The sequence below is a fragment of the Populus trichocarpa genome, chromosome 15, assembly GCF_000002775.5.
Source record: "Populus trichocarpa isolate Nisqually-1 chromosome 15, P.trichocarpa_v4.1, whole genome shotgun sequence".
Taxonomy (NCBI): Eukaryota; Viridiplantae; Streptophyta; class Magnoliopsida; order Malpighiales; family Salicaceae; genus Populus; species Populus trichocarpa.
This window is the reverse complement of record NC_037299.2, coordinates 9,325,950-9,346,024: the sequence shown is the minus strand read 5'-3', so window position 1 is coordinate 9,346,024 and position 20,075 is coordinate 9,325,950. Positions and strand designations below refer to the sequence as shown.

At 29.8% G+C, this 20,075-nt stretch overlaps 1 protein-coding gene across 1 annotated transcript; it reads right to left on the bottom strand.

Moving 5' to 3' along the window:
* Nucleotides 1-2,250: 2,250 nt before the first annotated feature.
* Nucleotides 2,251-4,628, bottom strand: LOC7462530 (transcription factor MYB35). The gene is made up of 3 exons (XM_002321508.3): nucleotides 4,301-4,628; nucleotides 4,064-4,193; nucleotides 2,251-3,314 (listed from the first exon to the last, which is right to left on the bottom strand). Exons 1-3 carry the CDS (start codon nucleotides 4,431-4,433, stop codon nucleotides 2,420-2,422), a joined length of 1,158 nt encoding a protein of 385 aa, XP_002321544.1. The 5' UTR covers nucleotides 4,434-4,628; the 3' UTR covers nucleotides 2,251-2,419.
* Nucleotides 4,629-20,075: the final 15,447 nt, after the last annotated feature.

Sequence of the window (20,075 nt, the reverse complement as noted above, 5' to 3'; positions counted from 1 at the left end):
CCTCATTCAAATAATTAAAATGACATAATAAATTTAATGCTTCTTCACATAAAATATATGTAATTAAATTAAATTTAATATGATAATAAACTCTTTCATTTATAAAAATGACTAAATTAAATTCATAATGATATTTAAATTTCTTTATCACATGACTTGTAACAATTCAAATAAATTACCTTAAGACATAACAAAAGAATGCAATATAATTGTAAATTATATTCATCTTTAAAATTACATGTTAATATTATCATAATTACATGTTTTAATCTTATACAAAAAGTAAGATTTCAAATCTAATAAGTCCTGCCAGGTGGAGCTGAACCTAGAAATTAATTTAATATTGAGATAAATTAACTTGCATAATAAATAAAGTGGCAACCTAATAAATACTAATTTAACTGAATTATTATTCTCATTTATAATTAAGTTATCAATAACTTAATTCACTTTTTTCATGGATGAGAAGAATTCTTATGACCCAATCTTAGTTGACAACCCCTAATCTGGATTCCAACACTCACCGCCCGGACCTAGACACATTCTTAAAAACTAAGGAATTCATCCATCCAATCGCTCAGAACAAGGCACTCGTGTCATCATACAGGGCAAACTGGTCAACTCACACCAGTCCCATCAAACAAGAAAAATTGGCTAATGCACAGACAAAATAATTATACAATTGGACTTTAAGAAAATTTTATTTAACATGTATCTAAACAATTTTGAATAAAATTTAAATAGCAAGGTGTCGAGCACCTACCTGAAGTCTAGGCATGATACGCAAGATCTTGTCTCGGTGCTCCCTCGACAACCTCTCCTGTATCAACAGCCCACTATCAATTTCTCATACTGGTATTTATCTATCAAGCACAATTTATTTCATTAAATTAACCACCTCGATTAATTTTTTTAATTTAAATATAATACAAGTTTTCTTTAAATTTTAGTTAACTATCTCATGACCAAGTCAATAATCAATCTAGCATGATTTCTATACATAGCATTTCACAATTAAAATTTACCAATTAAAATCCAGATAATATTTTCCTTTTCAATTTACTCAATTCACTTATTAGTTAATATGTTCACATGACCTTAAACATCATTAAACCACACAATTTCAAAATCAAGCATTAATTCTCAAAAACCTCAACTTCCATAACACTAAATAAAACCTTAATATGGCATAAAAGAAATCCTCACATAATTCATCAAATTTAAATTCGACTAGTTGTTTATTCATATACCATAACAACATTCAATCTCAATTTCTAATGAAATATTTCTATTGAAAAATATAAATAAGTTATAACCACCAGTTTTCTAACCCTATTCATCATCATCATCATAATCTTCTTTCTCTTTTTTCTTTTGCCAAAAAAATACCAACAACCCCTATTTTCTCATAAATTTGGCCACCCTAACCCACCAGTGCTGATCTATATCTAATTAGTAGTGTCAACATTCATCATTGGATTTTTTGTAAAGCTTCAATACACAAAGTAAGCAAGCACACCTATTTTTTTATAACTCATTTATGTTTTAGATTAATTTATTGAGATTCTTTAAAGTATTGTAGTTTGTTTTTATATTAAAGTGTTTTATGGTTTTTCCCTCGTGAAATTTATTGTATTAATGTATGACATGGTTTGTTTGGGATTTGGGAGAAACTGAATTTTGTTTTCATTTGATGATATTAAGTTTGATTTTATAAATTGGGTGTGTTATAATTAAAGAAATGATAGGTTTTTTTAAATGGTACCAATCATATTTTGTTAATTTTTATTATGAAGTTAGAAATTTAAATAAAATTGATTTTTTATAAAATTTATAAAATATATATACTATTTTATATAGATTTTAAAAGGAATGGATAATCATTCCTGGACATATAATTTTATACTTTCTTAATTTAATCCCCTAACACTGTCTCTTTCTCGATCTCACTCTTTAGGTTAGAATAAAAGCTATTTCTCACTTGGTTTGCTTAATATTACTCTTCCTATATTAGTACCTCAAATATTCATATTTGGTTTGATCGACTTTTCTATTTTATTTTTTTATGTGTAAATTCTCTACTCTTGCTTTACCAATGATCTAGTCCTCCATACCCTTATAGTTTTGTGTATCTAAGTCGAAAACTTCTTAAACGTAACTTAGATTAATATAAAAATAGAATATTATTTAACATGCTTGAAATACTAGGATTCATTTACCATTATTTCATAAACTTTTAAACACTCATACTAAGACCAAACGTGTTTTTCATCCATCCATCAATTCCCCCTTTTGGTTAATGGTTACAGCAAATTCAGACAACAAAACTAGTTCAGAGCTTAAACTAACATAAAAAGAAACTAGGAAGCATGCATTTCCTACCATGGGGGGCTTCGAATTTAAGCAACTGACTAATTGATCAGTAGTTGAATAGTTCCTCTAGCAAGTTAGGAAAATCCAAGAATATCTTGTTTTCTCCATCTATGATAGTTTCAACAAATGAACTGTGTTGTGATGACGATGGTGCAACTTGGTCACCGAAACCACTATTGTTTTGGACTGCCAAATCCACTCCGTTGACTCCGACACTAGCCTCAGCAATAATTTGATCACATTGTGGTTTCATCGTATTCGGATTCTGGCCTTGGCTTGTCACAATAACATTCTGTGTTTGGTTCGTCAAGTCCTTGGATGAAAGTTCTGCTGCGTTTTCTTGTTCTGCCTGTGGATCACTGGGGAGAAATTGATCTTCCAGAAGAAAGTCGCACCATCTAAAGCTTGTTGGCAAATTTTCTTGAGTTTCGGTGGAGCAAGTAGATGATGATAATGAGCCTTCATCAAGGATATTATAATTAGGTACTAGCATAGTTTGATATTCAGCGCAAGTACTAGAGGCCTCCGTCACCAGTTTTATGGCTTGAAGCTGATCAAGAAGATCCAGTGAGTGATTGCTATTAGTGCTGTCATTGTTAAACTTGTTCAAGAAACATTCTTGAACTGGTTCCATCTTACGGGGTACCATTCTGGTCATCAAATGGCTGTTGATGTTCGAGATTCCTTCAGGCAGGATTGAATTATATTGCTCTGGTTTCAAAGCGAAAACATTTTTTAGGTCTCTGCTGAGTGACCCAATTCTGCTTCCAGATTTTACAAGGCCACCAATGTTTCCATAGTCAGCTAAAATTTTAGAGAATGGCTTGTGAGTAACAGGATCTATCCCCATTTCAGAGAGCTTCTTTCTTAGCCTGGCGTTCCAGCAGTTTTTCACATCATTGTCTGTTCTTCCTGGAAGTTGTTGGGCGATGATAGACCACCTGTAACAGTATGAAACATGAGAGAGAGAGACTGTCATTATTCTTGCACTGTTAACAGAAAACTGTTGTCTCTTGCATGCACCATTGGTAGATGTCTAAGAATATTATAAATTATATTTTGGGATCTCTGATTTGAGAACATTTGCACGTAATTAATGTGTAGTACAACCATATCGGTTAAAACAAGATACAAAGACACAATCTCAGCTGTCCTATGCAGTATTGCTTTCACAATTTGTAGCATGGAAGTGCTAATTCTCAAAATAGTATTTTATCTTTACATTTGATGAATGCTTGAATTAATTTTTTTACCAATGTATACCACAAAATGTTTGGCATTGTTGCTATTTGCTAACAAAGTTGTTCCCCAAACATTTCCCTGAGATAAAATGAATGAGATTTTGGTAAGAATATTAGGATAGAAGCCAGTAAAATCTGGCCTTGTAACTAATAATCAGCTGATTCGTGAGATGGTTGAGGGGAGGCAGAGGGAAATTAATTGTGAAGGCTGAAAAATGGCTTTAAAATGGAGACAATCGATAACTTTATAGTTTCGAACAAACTCTAGGGGAAATGAACGTAAAGTTTGCTTCATATTGGAACTAATTATCTGTTTAGAATGATAGTTTACCCAAGTGAAGTAATGAGAAATTTTCTCTATAATTAGTAAATCTTTAGGTTGCAAAACTGCGTTCATCAATGGAGAAAAGGAAAAATGCAGGAGAAAACCTGTGATAAATGAAACTCACCTGCTACCTATGGCTGCATGTAGCCTAATAATCATTTCCTCTTCTTGGGGTGTGAAGTTGTCATGCTTGAGATCAGGGCTCAGGTAATTAGTCCACCTAAGTCTGCAACTCTTCCCACATCTTTGAAGTCCTGCAAAACATGCTCATTTATGGAAATTAAGCCATAATTTCCTGTACCATGCTTGGCCAAATTGTTAATTATAATCCAAATCACAACAACAATGTATATAAATCAACCTGCTTTCTTTGGAACAGCAGTCCAATTTCCTGTTCCATGCTTGGCCACATGAGCAAGTATCTTTGCATCTTCATCTGCAGTCCATAGACCCCTTTTCACATTGAACTTGCCACAGCAAGGAGGTCTCACCATCTTATCTGTTTTATGCAGAGTCGCAAACAGAAAAGAAAGATTAATCTCGGTATGGTACCGCTGCAAACTTGAGACTTTTTTACAGCAAAATGTTCCTTTTTTTTCAAGAGGTTGAGATGAGGAAGGATGTGGGTTTGAAGGCACAACAAGTGTGGAAGCAAGAAAAGCATGGAGCTAGCTCACATTTAACTAAATATTCAAGATGTGAAGCATCTTGGAATGTGAAGAAAATATATATAGATAGGGAAATGCTAGCTACCATTGCCAATCACATTCATTTTCAACACTTGCTCTGTTACTTGGCCACGTCTTCTTTAAGAACGTGCTGACAACCGGAAACTCGATACTACCAGTTACAAGAGGCATTCCCTTGTTTTTCTTTTTTCTGCCTTCTCTTAGCTATATCAATTTTATTCTTACTCAATCTCTCATCTGCTTTAACCTCACACAGTCACTTTTTTCGTTGTCGTAGAGGAAAGCCTTTGTTAGTGCTGTTGCTAGCATTCCTCAAATATATAAACACACACACACACAAGCACACACACACACACACACAGGGAGGGAGGGAGAGATCATCTGTGTCTAAACGCTGGCCTCCAGGAGAATAGAGAACCCATTTGATCAGACCGGATCTGCAACAGCAAAATAAGCATAAATTGATATATGGCTACTGGAACCACCTCTCCCCTTGCCTATGAATGGAGACTAAAGAAGAAACTAAAATTACTCTGCTCGTATTAGAGCTGCCTTCGATCTTTCTTGCCAAGAAATTGTTACACAAGGGTGTAGCTTAATCAGATACTGGGTTTGCTCCGTGGAAATTATTAGTTTGAGTGTTATAAACTTTAAAATCATTGGAGGTTTATCTGATTGTTAATTTTAGAGTCTTAGAGAATTAGTCGAGGTACACGTAAACTAGCTCAGAAACCTGTTATTTAAAAAAAAAAAAAAATTGTTACACGCACTTCATCACAGACCAAAATAATTTCTCTTCCCTTCCCCCTTGGGATACTGATAGGAAAATAACAACTTAGTAAACGGTGTGTTTTACATGAGTAAACAATGTGTTTTTGAGATAGCCCTACAATTCCTTCAACGGTCATATAATTCAAATGTCTTTTTTTTTCTTCCCCTGTGCTTTGCATGACCTATGACATAGAGTTTCAATTATGTTTTGACTCGTTGGCTTATCAATAAAAAATTGTATAATATGCTTGTTAATGTTTAATAATAATTGTTTTACGTTATTCATTTTTTTTTCTAATAATTGGAGGGGTGATTGTTTTAATAGCCCAGTATAAATTATCACAGAGGATGACATGATATTGGTTAGATTACTCCTTTTTAAATTTTTTTTTTTTTGAAATCTAGCCCTAAAAAAGCAAAGAGCTCTTTATAGATTATAGCTTAGTAAGTTTTAGGCCGTTTCAATTTCAGAATCCTTAGAGAGTTTTTTACAGATCTTGGGATATTGATAGGAAAATGAGTTTTTGTATGGATAATTGTTTCAAATTATTATTGAAACTGAGTTTAAACATGTTAAAACAATTCTATAATGAAAAAAAAAAGAGAAAATACACATCTTGGAACTTATGTGTTAATTTTCAGTAAAAATACAAGATAAAAAAAAAATAAGATTCATTTTATGTTGACGATCAATGTTATATAGTAATTAACACGTGTAAAAAGGGTTGAGTTAAATAGGTTAAAGTGTTATAAAAAAAAAGTATAGTAAGGTGAGAAAATGAGCTAAAATTGGGTATATGGATTCTAATTGATGTATTTAAATACATGATTATGTGTTGTTGTATAAATAAATTGATATATCTTGAGAAAATGATAGATTGAGGTTTTTTTATAAATGATAAGAACATTGGAAAGTATGGATATGTATTGAATCCTATAAATTACTTTGTTGTTTATTTGTAAACATGGGATAAATATGAGTGAAGATATGATTCCTAAGTTGATTTTTTTATTTTGATAATGATTTAAAAATCATACTGGCACAAGAGAGATTTCTAGAGCTGGACATCATGCTAATGGAGCAGGACATATACATATTGCATGTAGGTGCTCAACACCTTGGTTAAAGTTAAAAAACAATAAGTTTTATTATTGTAAGTACCTTATTTTCTTTTTTTGTGTATTAATTATTTGAAGTTTTAAAGCAAAGAAATGAACAAAGTTGAAGATCTAACGATTATATTGGCATCTATGAGGGATAACTGGATTGTTGATAATCAAATGGATTAGCTAGATTTATTGGCAACCAAATGGGTTTGTCGACAGAGTTATTGGTATCTGTGAGAGATAATTATATTGTTGGCAGCCAAATGAGTTAACTGGATTTATTGGCATCCGTGAGGTATAGCCAGGGTTATGGACATTTGTATAGGATGGATGAGATTAAGTTGGTCTTGTTGATGATAGTTGAAATGATTAAATTATTGAATCAAAGAAATAGATTGAATGTCTTTTAAGAACGAGAATAGAGAAACTCTTGTTGATATGTTACTTATATGCTTGTAAAGGTATTCAAACATTTATGATGTTAATTACTTAGTTTCAAGTTTAATTCAGTCTAGATATAATCAGTAAATTAGTTGTAGAGTATCACTGATTTGAATTTTTTAGGGAATATATCACTGAATTTGAATCTTATGGCATGTATATTAAATAATTTTATTTTGATGTGTATACAAAATATGATTGAAGTATCTAATTGTTTATTATGTTTGTTATGTTCATTAGATTTGTTATTAATATGGAATTGATAAGATTGTAAATGATATGGATAAGTCATATGTGACATTAAGCATATTGAAATGAGTCAATAAATGTTAATTGGTTAGAAACGATAAAATGAGTAAAGAGATCATTTTATAAATATTAGAAGGTTGAAATAGGATGAAATGGACATTAAAGAAAAAGGATCGAGCTAAAATGCTATATGATATCATAAATCACCGCAGGACAGCTACTCATGTATTGCTATATATGTTTTTATTTTTTTTATTGAATCTCTTGATTTTATACATATTATAAAATGTACAACAAATTGTATCTCCTACCAATCTATATTAATAAGTATAAGAGCATGTCATTTTTTATTATTATGCTTTTTTTAAGAAAAAAACATTGCTATTAAATAAAAGATTGAAGTAATGATCATGAATGATGAAGGTAATTGTGAGGAATTGTTGGAAGAGAAGTCAATTAAACAAGTTGTAAAATGTGATATTTGAGAAATTTAATCATAGTTATAGGACGGAAAGTGAAATGAATAATTACATACGTTATGGAACAAAATAATTGTGTAAGTTAAGTGTGAATGTAGAATGAAATATTAGATGAGTTAAATATGCTCGCAAGGTGATGTGAGGTATAGTGAGTGTTTAGAAACGCGGTTGTACTCGTGTTTTTAAAAAAATTATTTTTTTTGCTAAAAATTAATTTTTTATGTGTTTTGAATCGTTTTGATGCGTTGATCTCAAAAATAATATTTAAAAAAAATATATCATTTTGATACATTTCGGCATGAAAAACACTTTAAAAAGCAACCACAATACACTCCCAAACAGGCCTAAAAGATATGATTTGTAAGGACATGGTATGGAAATAATATAATGAAATTAAAATGAGAATTCATCAAAGGTTGAATAAAATGTCTTAAACTGTAAACTGTATAAGCTGGAAGTAATTACAAAAGATTAACAAAAATGAATGTTGTTGTATAGGTATTAAATATTAATAATCAGTGGTTCTGAGATTTGTAGGACTCGAACTGGTAACCTTTATGAAGCAAACTCAAGATCTGATCAATTGAGCTACATCTCTTAAGGTTATATTGTGATTATCTTTAGTTAAGTTAGTAGAGGTTCTCGAGATGATATTTATGGATATAAAAGATTTATGATCTAAATTAATTATATGTTATAAGTATTTCTCCCTGGAAAACCTCGGCTCCTTATAAAATGTCTCCAAACTAACTAACCTTCCATGCATGGAAGGGATTCATGTATTTTTGAATGAATATGTTAAGAATAATTTATATGTATATCATTTAAAGAGTAATGAATACGTATAAATGTGCAAGAATAAATTGTGCATTATTCTATTCATTAATGAAATTGTCAAACGATGAATTTTCTTCTTATAAAAAAAATTACCCGACTTGTTATGTATGCGATTATTGAAATAAGAAGAAATGCAATCAAACATACAAGGCGTTAAAAATCTGAATCAATTGACTATTCTAATTGTCAATGGAATTATAACAGTTATAAACAACTACTTTTTCTTGTTTAATTGCAAAATTAATAAGAGAACTTAAACATATATCATATACAAGCTATTCTAATAGCAAATCAACTACAAAATCATTAATCCATGATTATAATCTAATACGTGCTATTAAACTTTTATATTTTAGCACAAGAATATTTAATTTTATTCTTACTACACTTAAGCTACATGGTGAGAACTTTATTATTAAATAGTAAATGTATCATCTACCTGAAAAAATCTACATGTTGAAATTTAAGGGACTTCTACACTATATAAAGAAAGCATTTATTTTATATTATATTTTTCATACATGAAAATACAAAATATATTTGTCGTTGCTAATATATAAATATTCAACCCTATATTTAATCATAATTAAAAAAGATGCACGTGGTTATTTTATACTAAAACGTAGCAAAATGTCTCACTCAAAACATAAAAAGATGGCAGAAATCAAGGCAGAAATAAATGAAGAGAGTCCATATTGTTCTGCTTTAGAATTCTAGATTTGAAGAGTCCCATGCTTTTGGTAAAAGAAAGGTCAGTTTCCTCCTAACTTATATATAGCACGATTTATAAACTCTCTTTCTTAAGGATTGGGTATATACACACAAAAGACGGTCTAAAATAACTATATAATATATTATGCAGCAAGTAATATATAAGTGATTTATTTGACATGTATGTGACTTATAAAATCATTACGTATATGATATTAATGCGGAAATAAATTGTGCTGTATATAAGTTATTTACTTGACAGATAAATGATTTATAAAATCATTACATAGAATGTTATTTATGCTATTAAGATTTGTTAGTATGATGTTTTCCATCTTTAAAACTTTTCTAATGTACCTTATTATATGATACAAAAAAATTAATGAAAAAATTAATTTCATATGCTTTTTTTAAGCATGTTTGCGAGTGTGGTTGCGGTTACTTTTTAAAATGCTTTTCGTACTGAAATATATCAAACTAATATTTTTTTATTTTTAAAAAATTATTTTTGAGATTAGCGCATCAAAACGATTTAAAACACATAGAAAAATTAATTTTTAATAAATAAAATGAACCGCGTTCAATTCTAAACACATCAGACAATGATATAGGGTAAGGAATAAATAAAAGGATAATAAAGATGTCATCTATATAAAAGAAAATAAGAAAAAGAAGATTCAATAAAAGGGGTTGTCAACTACTTATTTTAGCCGGCAGTAGCCTAAAATAAGACTTTAAGATAATATAGTCGTTTATTTTTTTATTTAAAACGCACGTGCATCATCTAGAAAATTCAATAAAAGAATAGTGGGTCTTTTGAATTTGATAATTTCGGACTAGTTCATGTATGATTTGAGGTTCAATTTGTAATGATTTGAAAGAAATTTAAAATTGATGAGTTAGTTAAAACTCAAATACTTCAACTCAACATTTTTAATTTTTTTATATGATATATTTTCAAGGGTCATCCTTTATGTTACAATTATATATTTAATTAAATAAATAGTATCGGTGGTCTTTTGCATCCCTATTTGGGAACGCGGCAGTGCAAATCGTATTCTTTAAAAAATTAATTTTTTTTCTAAAAATTATTTTTTTTCTTTTTAAAAATTAATTTTTTTATATGTTTTGGATCGTTTTGATGCGCTGATCTCAAAAATAATTTTTAAAAAATAAAAAAAATTATTTTAATGCATTTCGGCACGAAAAGCACTTTGAAAAGCAATCGCAACTATATTTTTAAGCACGCATAGATGGTAATTTACTTTGGGTTTTGCTCATTTATAATCTCTATAGCCTTAGAATTTATTTTTTCTATTAAAGCCTTCTATTCATTTTTAAGTTTTCAAACTCTTCATTTTATTTTGTTTAAAATTGTATATTTTCACCAAATATCATGACACCATTTGTAGGAAAATTGATATTTTACATTAAAATATTGTGAAAAATTTAGACAAAAAAAAATACTTGTTTGTTTTGTAAACTCATTAATATAAAACATTTTTGAAGATTCCATTGAGAATTCGGATATAGTTTGGGCTATTATTTTTTTTTATACTAATCTATTTTAGTTACTAGTTTTTTTTATTTACTTATTTTTATAAAAAAAATAATTTAAAAAATAACATGTCACTAATTAACTACCATATCCTTAATTTCTAGAAAATTTTATATCGTGGTAGCTGCATCACGCTGCATCCATGTCCATGCTTCCTGTACTCTTTGATACTTCAAGAATACAGAGCTAACTAGATAGAATTATTGAAGTACTCAGAAAGGGAATCCATGTGAATACAAACGTTGAGATAAATCTGCAAGTACAAGTTAGAGCAACAGTTACAGTCATAGCCTATTTTCAATTAGTTTGGATATATAATATACTCTCTTAAAAATAATGAAAAGAATTGTCCTTCCAAATTATTTAAGATTCAATAGAAAAATACACTACCTTAAAATTGTTGAATAAAAACAGAAATACTGATGGAATTTTGATATAGTATATGTAGTTTGTTTGTGTGTTTACTTGTTTTATAGTTTTTTCCCATATAAATTTGTTGTATTAATATATGATTTGTACATGTTAGGGTTTGTTTGAGATTTTAAGAAATTGTATTTGTTTGTCATTTAGTGAAATTGAATTTGATTTTGTTATTTAGGTGTTTTATAATAAAATAAATAGTGACTTGTGTAATGGGTACGTTTTACATTTTATCAATTTTATTGTTAAGTTGAAAATTTCAGTAAATTTGGAGGAATTTGAATTTTTGGAGGAATTTGATAATGATTTAAATGTACTATTAAAATAGATTAAATAAGTTTAAGTTAAATCAATGGTAGCTAATTAGTTGGGTACCGATAATTTGTTTAGTTCGCGTTATTAATTAATACATGTTGTCATCAATATTATATATAAGTTGTTTCATATAAGTAATGGATGGTTGTTCTTGGATGTATCGAGTTTCACCCGAAGGGTTACGCATGATGAATTGAGGGTTTTATTAATTATGCACTATTTAATCCAAAAAATATTAGTGGGGACGGTATTAGATGTCCATGTAAGAGGTGTATAAATAAAAAGTTTATCGATCTAGATGTTATGAAACATCTACGAAAAAAGGTTCATGGAAAAACACTTATGTTGGTTTGCACATAGAGAACCATATGTTCCTTATAAGACCATGGTAGAAAGAATGGTTGGGTTACCTTCTAGTTTTAGTAACGTTCATGGAGTTGTAGATGATAATGGTAATCGTTATAGGAGTATAGTTATGAATGCAATGGAAATGAATTAGGGTGATGTAGGTGAGTGTTCAATCGTAGATGAAGAATCAAATGTAGACACAACTAGGTTTTTAAACTTTTGAAAAATTTCGATGAACTATTATAGGATTGGTGCATAAGTCACAGTAAATTATTGGTCATTGTACAAGTGTTCACCATCAAGTCAGATCATTAAGTGAGGTCGGTTACGACGGAGTCATCGAATGGGTGAACATCATTTTACCTTAAAGGAATAGGCTGAAATAGAACTTTTATGTTGTTAAATCCATGATGAAACCTCTTCTCTTAGGATACCAGAAAATTGACATGTGTCCAAACTTGTATATGTTGTACTACCTAAAAAATACAGATTTAATAGAGTATAGAACATGTGGGCATACTTGATATAAATCAAGAACTAAAAAGGAAATGACTTTTATCTCATATAGAAAACTAAGATACTTACCAATCACTCCTAGATTGCAAAAGGTATTCATGTTTCTAAAGACTTCTGAGCAAATGACATAATATCATTCACATGATGCGGTAATAAAGTCATGATGCACCTTTTTTATGGTGAAGCCTGGAAAAGTCTTAATAGGGTGCATCCTCAGTTTTCAATGGAAGCATGGAACATACATATTGGGTTATGTACAGACGAATTCAATCCATTTGAATCATTTATTGTACCATATTCTTGTTGGTCGGTGATACTCACAATTTACAACTTGCCATGAGGGATGCGTATGAAGTCAGAGTTCACGTTTTTATCTATAGTCATATCCTATCCTAATAATTCGAGTATGAATATAGATGTTTATTTTCGACCGTTGATTGATGAGTTGTAGTAGTTGTGGTCATTCGAGACTTTCACATATGATGTCTCGAGAAAACAAAATTCTTAGATGAGGGCAGTTTTGATGTGGAGTATTAATGATTTTCTTGTATATAAGATAGTTTCTAGTTGGAGCATGTATGAAAAATTAGCATGTCATACTCTATGGAAATTAACAATGTCTTCACCTTAATAAATTATGGTGAAATGTTTTTTTTTTTTTGTATTGTCACCGGAGGTTCTTGCCAATCAATCACAAGTATAAAAAGGTTCTTGCCAATTGATCACAAGTATAAAAAGAACAAAAATGACTTCTTTATAGGTAGAGTTGAAAATGATGTTGCACTGCCAGTACCGTCAAAAGGAGAAATGTATGATGTGATCTCGCAATACGAGGGCATTGTGTTTGATTTTCAATCCGGTAAGCAGAAGTTTTCTGGTTTTGATGTAACCCACAATTGGGTTAAATAAAGTATTTTTTAGAAGCTTCCTTATTGGAAGACTAATCTCATCCTCATAATCTGGATGTCATGCATATCGAAAACAACGAGTTTGAAAAAAAAATTCAACACAGTGATGGATGTGAAAGGGAAGACAAAGGACAACATGAAGGTTAGAATAAATATATCTTTGTTTTTTCACCATAAAAATATGAAGTTGGTTTATGATGGGTCACGAGTTGCATATCCCAAAGCTAGCTTCGCCTTAAACAAGAATGTACAGTTACTTGTCTACTAATGACTTAAGAGTCTGCATTTTTCTTATGGATATGTTTTGAGCATATCTAGATTGGTGAATTAGAAGGATGACAGATTGTATGGAATGAAGAGTCATGACTATCACATGCTTATGAAAACACTCATTCCACTTGCTTATTGGGATTTATTGTCAAAAGGGATCTGTCTCCTCCTCCTTTTGTCCTCTAGATAATTGTATTCAAACTGATATTTTTTTAAATTAGTAATAAATATTTGGTTTTTATTTTAGTTTTTTCCTTTTTTGTTTATTTTAATTTTTTTAAATATTAAATACAATACTGAAGGAATTATCAATAAAATTTGAATCACATACAGAATCACCAACGAACAAGTCCCTCGAAAAGTTCTAGAGAATTCGAAAAAAAATTACAGGAATTACCACTGATGATATTTAAATCACTAACAGGTTAATTCTGTCAATAATATAAATTCAATCACCAATAGAATTGCAAACAGTCTTTTGTATCGGTGATATAACCATACTAATCGATGAAATTATCGACGAAGTGATGTCGGGTAAAGTTTTTTGTTTGACGCGCTTTTTGCATATGTAAATTCATCGGTGATTATATTACCGATGAAATGAACAGCATAATAATAAAAATCACCAATGATAAGTTTTTTAACGACCAATTACCGTCCATGATTCTATCAATAAAGATTTTCCCGATAAAATCACTCTTTAAATACCAACATAGTCAGTATTGCAAAGCTCAGGTTGTGATCTTCCAGTCTCCAACACATGCTGGAATGATCGTTGAACCGGCACACAGAGTGTACGGTTTTTTTGGCCAAATGCCAACCATTTAATACAGTGGAAACATAATTATGAACTTGTACATGAATTGTAAAGTTCGATGAGGACTCCAATATAATATCAGAACAAGAATCATTGCTCTTCTCTCTCTAGAGGGAGCACAGTTGCACTAATAAATTATAGAGAAATTGCACGTCATGATAACACAGCAGGAACAAGAATCATTGTTCCAATAATAAGATTTTGCTCTTGTTCTTTAGGAAGACAGCGTAGAACATGTGTCACACAGCTCATCCAACTTTCCTTCTTTAGATTTTAAATTTCACTTTCCAGTTTCCAGGGCAAGAGACAGCTAAATGAGGCCAAACGACGGTCCCTTTTCCTTGGTCCATCTAATGATACTCCCAACGGATACTTCTTTCTGTGTATAAATTATTATAGTCTTGAAGGGTGTTTGATGAGTCATTACTAGATAAGTTTACCCTGTTTGTTGTTAATTAACTCAATTTCTTCTTCTTTTTTTTTGGCAGTTGTTCATGATGAAGGGAAAAACTAGTTAGAGAATAATTTGTACAATGAGACAATATATTGGTGGGATTGAGGGTATTTTTAGAGTATGGTTATAATTGTTTTTCAAAGTATTTTTTATTTAAAAATATATTAAAATAATATTCTAATCGCATTATCGACCTAGAGAAAGGAATTGACAATTGACATCATCTTAATCAATGCTTGATTTTGACCATAATTAAGGCCAATCCAAGTTGGCATTCATGTTCTGCGATGAGAGTAGAGGCTACACATATAAATTCAAATTTGCCTCTATCATTTTAATATGCTTTGTAATTATCAACGTCTTTGGAATGAACCCACCATGGACAATTAATGGACTGTCTTACTTGATCAGTTTTTGCTTTTCCAGTGAATGCAAGTAAACAACACAGGAGGAGAAGGAGATATGCAAGTAAACAATACAGGAGGAGAAGGAGATAATAAAGAATATTGGTATGATTATTGACATGTTCGCATGCGAAAGTCCTCTCCACGAGAACAGCCGTGCAAATGTGATGACAATATTATAAGACACAAATAACTATATTCACATCGCGTATCACAATTGCATGACCGTTTTATGGTTAAAGCAAAAAAGACTTAAGGTTATTAATAATTTAATAAATCAGATGAAATTATCAACTACGTTGTGTTTGTGTTAAATCTTGATTAAAAAGAATTAAATTTACATTACTATAAAATTAGATAAAAGTTTTAATTCAACTAATTCATGTGTTCTTAACTAGTTAATGGACTAATTCAACTAGTTCATGTGTTTTAATTCAAAAAGTTTTAATTCAACTAATTCAATTGGTTATTTTATCATCTTTCTTACACTAGTTCATGTGTTGTTAACAATTTAATCTTAAAATCCTGAGGGATAGCTCAATTGGTCAAGTTTTGGGTTTGTTTTTCAATTGTCACGAGTTTGAATCTCCTCAGGGTCATTGGAGACTTACATGGTCGTTAATTTCAAGACCCGTGGGATTAGTCGAGGTGCACGCAAGCTAGCTCGAACACTCATATTAATATTAAAAAAATAACCCCAAATTATTTTATCATCCCTTGTCACGTGCTATTTTTAGAAGAAAGAGTTGAAAAAATCCGTGTACTCTTCATTCAAATAGCTTAAACAATCCAACAAATCTTCCACGATGTGTTTGTAAAGAAAGAATAGAGAGAAAGATGGGGTGGGGGGCTGCTTTTTTACCAAAGACATTTCAATGGCTCCATTTGTTCATTCAAAGAAATTAATGTGCAACTTGTGTAGGCGGAGAGGCTGCACCATTTTAGTGATGGACCAAATAAACTTATGCATGGCATGGCCTATAATTCTTAAATGTTGAATTTAGTAGCTTTTCAACTAATGGGAAATGGGTTCTTTCTTAACCAATGATGCTAGCTTTCCTAAACTCTTAAAAATAAAATTAATAAGCAATCACCTGACAATTTAATTTAATTCTCCAATTAATCCTGAGAGGTATACCTTAACTGATTAGATTCTAAGTTTGCTTTTCAGAAATCACTAGTTCGAGTCTCATAAACTTTAGGATTATTGGAAGCTTATAAGGTCAAGGTCCGCGTAAACTAATCTGGATATACACGTTAATAAATATATAAAAAATAACTCTCCAATTATTCCTTTTCCCATTGTCCCATTTATTCTAAATGGAATCTTGATCGTTGCTTTTATCGTGGATTCTTGATTTCTTTGAATGCTTTTTTCCCATTTAAGGGAAATAATATTCCTTAGCCAGCTTTTATATTAACTATGACTAAATTTATTTATAAACAATTTTAAAGATGTAGCTATAAATCTCTTTGATTACTGGCTATGAGATTTGAACCTAAAAAGTAAAAAAAAAAGAAAAAAAAAGGAGAGAACAAAAACAAACTTTCTTAACTATCATGGCAATTTAAATAATTAATTTTTTTTATATTTTTTATATTTTTTTTTTGTGGTTTTGGTTACGAAGATGGGAGAATATTATAGATCGGCATTCCACACTCTGTAGTAGGGAAGGAACCACTCTTTTATTTGGAAGTATCCCCACTACACCTATTATGTCAAGATCGAAACTTCAAATCTATTATCTTCACGCGTGGAGATATATAGGTCTGTCATTAAGTACTGGTTCGGACGGCCCAATCGTATATTTTTTTAAATAAATAACTTCAAATTAAAAAATAACAATAAAATATTAGTTAATGTGTTTTATATTAAAAAACAATCTCTACCATATATTTAAATAAATAAACTCTAAATATAAGCTATTAAAATCACCATTTAATTCTGAACACGACATGAATAAATGAATCTTTTAAATGATTGCATCACTTGATGGCCAATAAATAAGATATAAATATTATTAAACTTGATTCAAATGTAATCTGTAAAGCAATTTTTAATTAAAAAAAACAAATATAAACATACATTATTTAAGATTTTTACACAATTATATGAAAAAAAAAATTGAAAAAACTATTTAAAAATTGTTAATAAAAAATAATAAAATAAATATTTTATTCTCATTTAATATTCATGAGGAAATGTTTTTAAAATAATTCTACATACTAAGTATTCATAAAGTAATTATTAATATTATAGAAAAGAATCTAATTTTATGTAAATTTTTATTACATAACTCGATTATTTTTAACATCATTTTTACAATTTTATTTAAGAATATGAAGGCCAAGTAAGTCCAGGCCTACAAAAAGACAAGCTCGTGCACCTTACCAATTTAAGAATGCCCAAGTACGCCCCCGCTTGGAAAGCCATGCCCACGCGCTTGTTTTTTTTTAACCCACGTTGTTTGCTTGATCTTTTGTTATTTCAAAAAAGAATAGACAATATATAATCCTTCTAGGTAAATGACGTGTCATAAACTATAATAAATTCCGATTATTTTTTTAGTGCTTGAAATATTAATTACGGTCCAATGAATTCAAACCCCATATGCTAAATTTCATCCTATTTTCTCTTAAAAAGATCTAAAACACACCTTAAAACTTCAATTACTTCATTCTCAACCTCAAAACACTTTCTAATTAATCTAAAAACTCAAAATAAGATCGAATGTAAACAAACTTTGCAAGCTCCAATTTTTATTTTTTTTTACAACCGTTAAAGGATCAAACGACCTTTACCGAACTTCTTTTTTTAAGACAAACTTATTAGCACCAAAATTGTCCTTGTTTGGCTAAAATATTGTATATCAAATTCTTTGTTATTCCTCTCTATTTTCAACTAATTTTTCTCTTCTCTCTCGAAACTCAAAGATTGAAACTTTAGAAAATGAAATTTGAAGACTAAAATGCAAGTTTGGATTACTATAGGGACCACATTTGAAAAAACTAAAGGTTTTGGTACAAAACTAAATTGTTTTGCGCTAAAAAAATGGTATAATAGATACACGATAGAAATCCACTATACACACAAATATGGCTTTAAAATAATTGAAACAATAAAATATCATTTTCATTTAATTTATGTTGTAATTATAATTATAATGTAACATAATTTTGATTTTTTAAGAAATTCATTTATCATTTTACTAATCCACTCTTAGGAAGAGTTAATTTATTTGAATATCAGGAAAAAAAACTAAATAGACATTAAGGATCACAACATTTTTTTAATTATTTTCATTTCATTTCACTCCATGAATTGTTTTATTTTATTTTTTCCTTAAAGAGTTCGATGTTACGCATTTGAGTATGATGCACTGTTTTAATTTACTTATTGTGAGAAGCTTGAGGTAACGATAACACACCCCAACATTTGGTTCATGCTCAATCTTGCAAAAAACAAAAGGTTTTTTGTTGCTTGAAAGAAAATTGAGGATAAAGGAATCTAGATTGATGTTAAGAAAAATATAGGTCCTTTTCATCCATGAAAGGAAGAATAGAAGAAATTATGTGCAAAAATCGAGGGGAGAAGAGAGAGAGAAAAAATAAAAAATAAAAAGAGAAGAAGAATGGGTTGCCAAAACCATACTAGAGAACAGTTGACGCCACACGTCGCCCATAAAGGAAGTTCTTGCCAAGATGATTTCATCGAAACCAAGAAAAGCCGTCACCGAAGCTCAAAGAAAGTTATGTGTGCCCCTCCAATACAATTGGCTTCCTTACACACTAGTGCATGTGTTCCAATTGCTAGACATTTTTCTTATCCTTGATTATTTGATAACTCTTTAATTTTTTTGATTTGATCCTAATTCTTTGATAACTCTTTAATTTAGTCCTATATTTTAACCCATCGTAACTCAATAAAAGGCCCAACTAGGGAGAAGAAGAGAAGGGTTTGAATGGGAGCGAACATGTCGTATTTGGGTATGCTTGGTTGAACAGGCCACGTCGAGCCAACCCCGATACAATGAATTTGAAACCTAGGTCATGCAAGGGACCACGACATAAGACGAAGCCAAATCAATAAAAAGCAGAAGAACTACGCTAACAAGTTATTTTGTTTTAATTTAATTTTTATTTTTATTTTAATGTTTTTAAATATTGACATATAATTAACTAAATATGTTAAATAGCATGATGCATCGATAAATCATGTTTCTTTTATTTGCATCCATTGCTTAACATCTTGATTCAACATTTATTTATTGTTAATAACTCTTTCTAGTATTTATTACTGTATATGATGATAAATTACTTTTATTAAATAAATGGATTAAGCTTTCAATTTGCATTTCAGATGTTTTTTTTGTACGCTAAAAAGAATTAGTTAAATGTGCCCATATGTTCTTTAAATAATATTAAAATTGATTTTTGATGTGTCTCATAATGAAGCGTTGAGTAATCATGACTTAAATCAAACCTTACTATATCCAAACTCCAAAAAACTTTATTCAAGTTTTGTCAAAGTGCTAAGGGATTTTTGAGAGTGTGGTAGCAGTTATTTTTTTTATAATATTTTTCACTTAAAAATACATTAAAATAATATTTTTTATATTTTTTAAAAATTATATTTTATATCAGCACATCAAAATGATCTGAAAACACTAAAAAATAATTAATTTGAAGCAAATAAAAAAATAATTTTTTTCTAACATTTTTAAAATACTTTTTAAAAAATAAAAACAAATAGATCTTTAATAACCACTTAAAAATCATAAAATAAGGCTTCATAAAGACAAAGAAGATGTGTAAACTGGGAGGATAGTGGCGCAGGGAAAG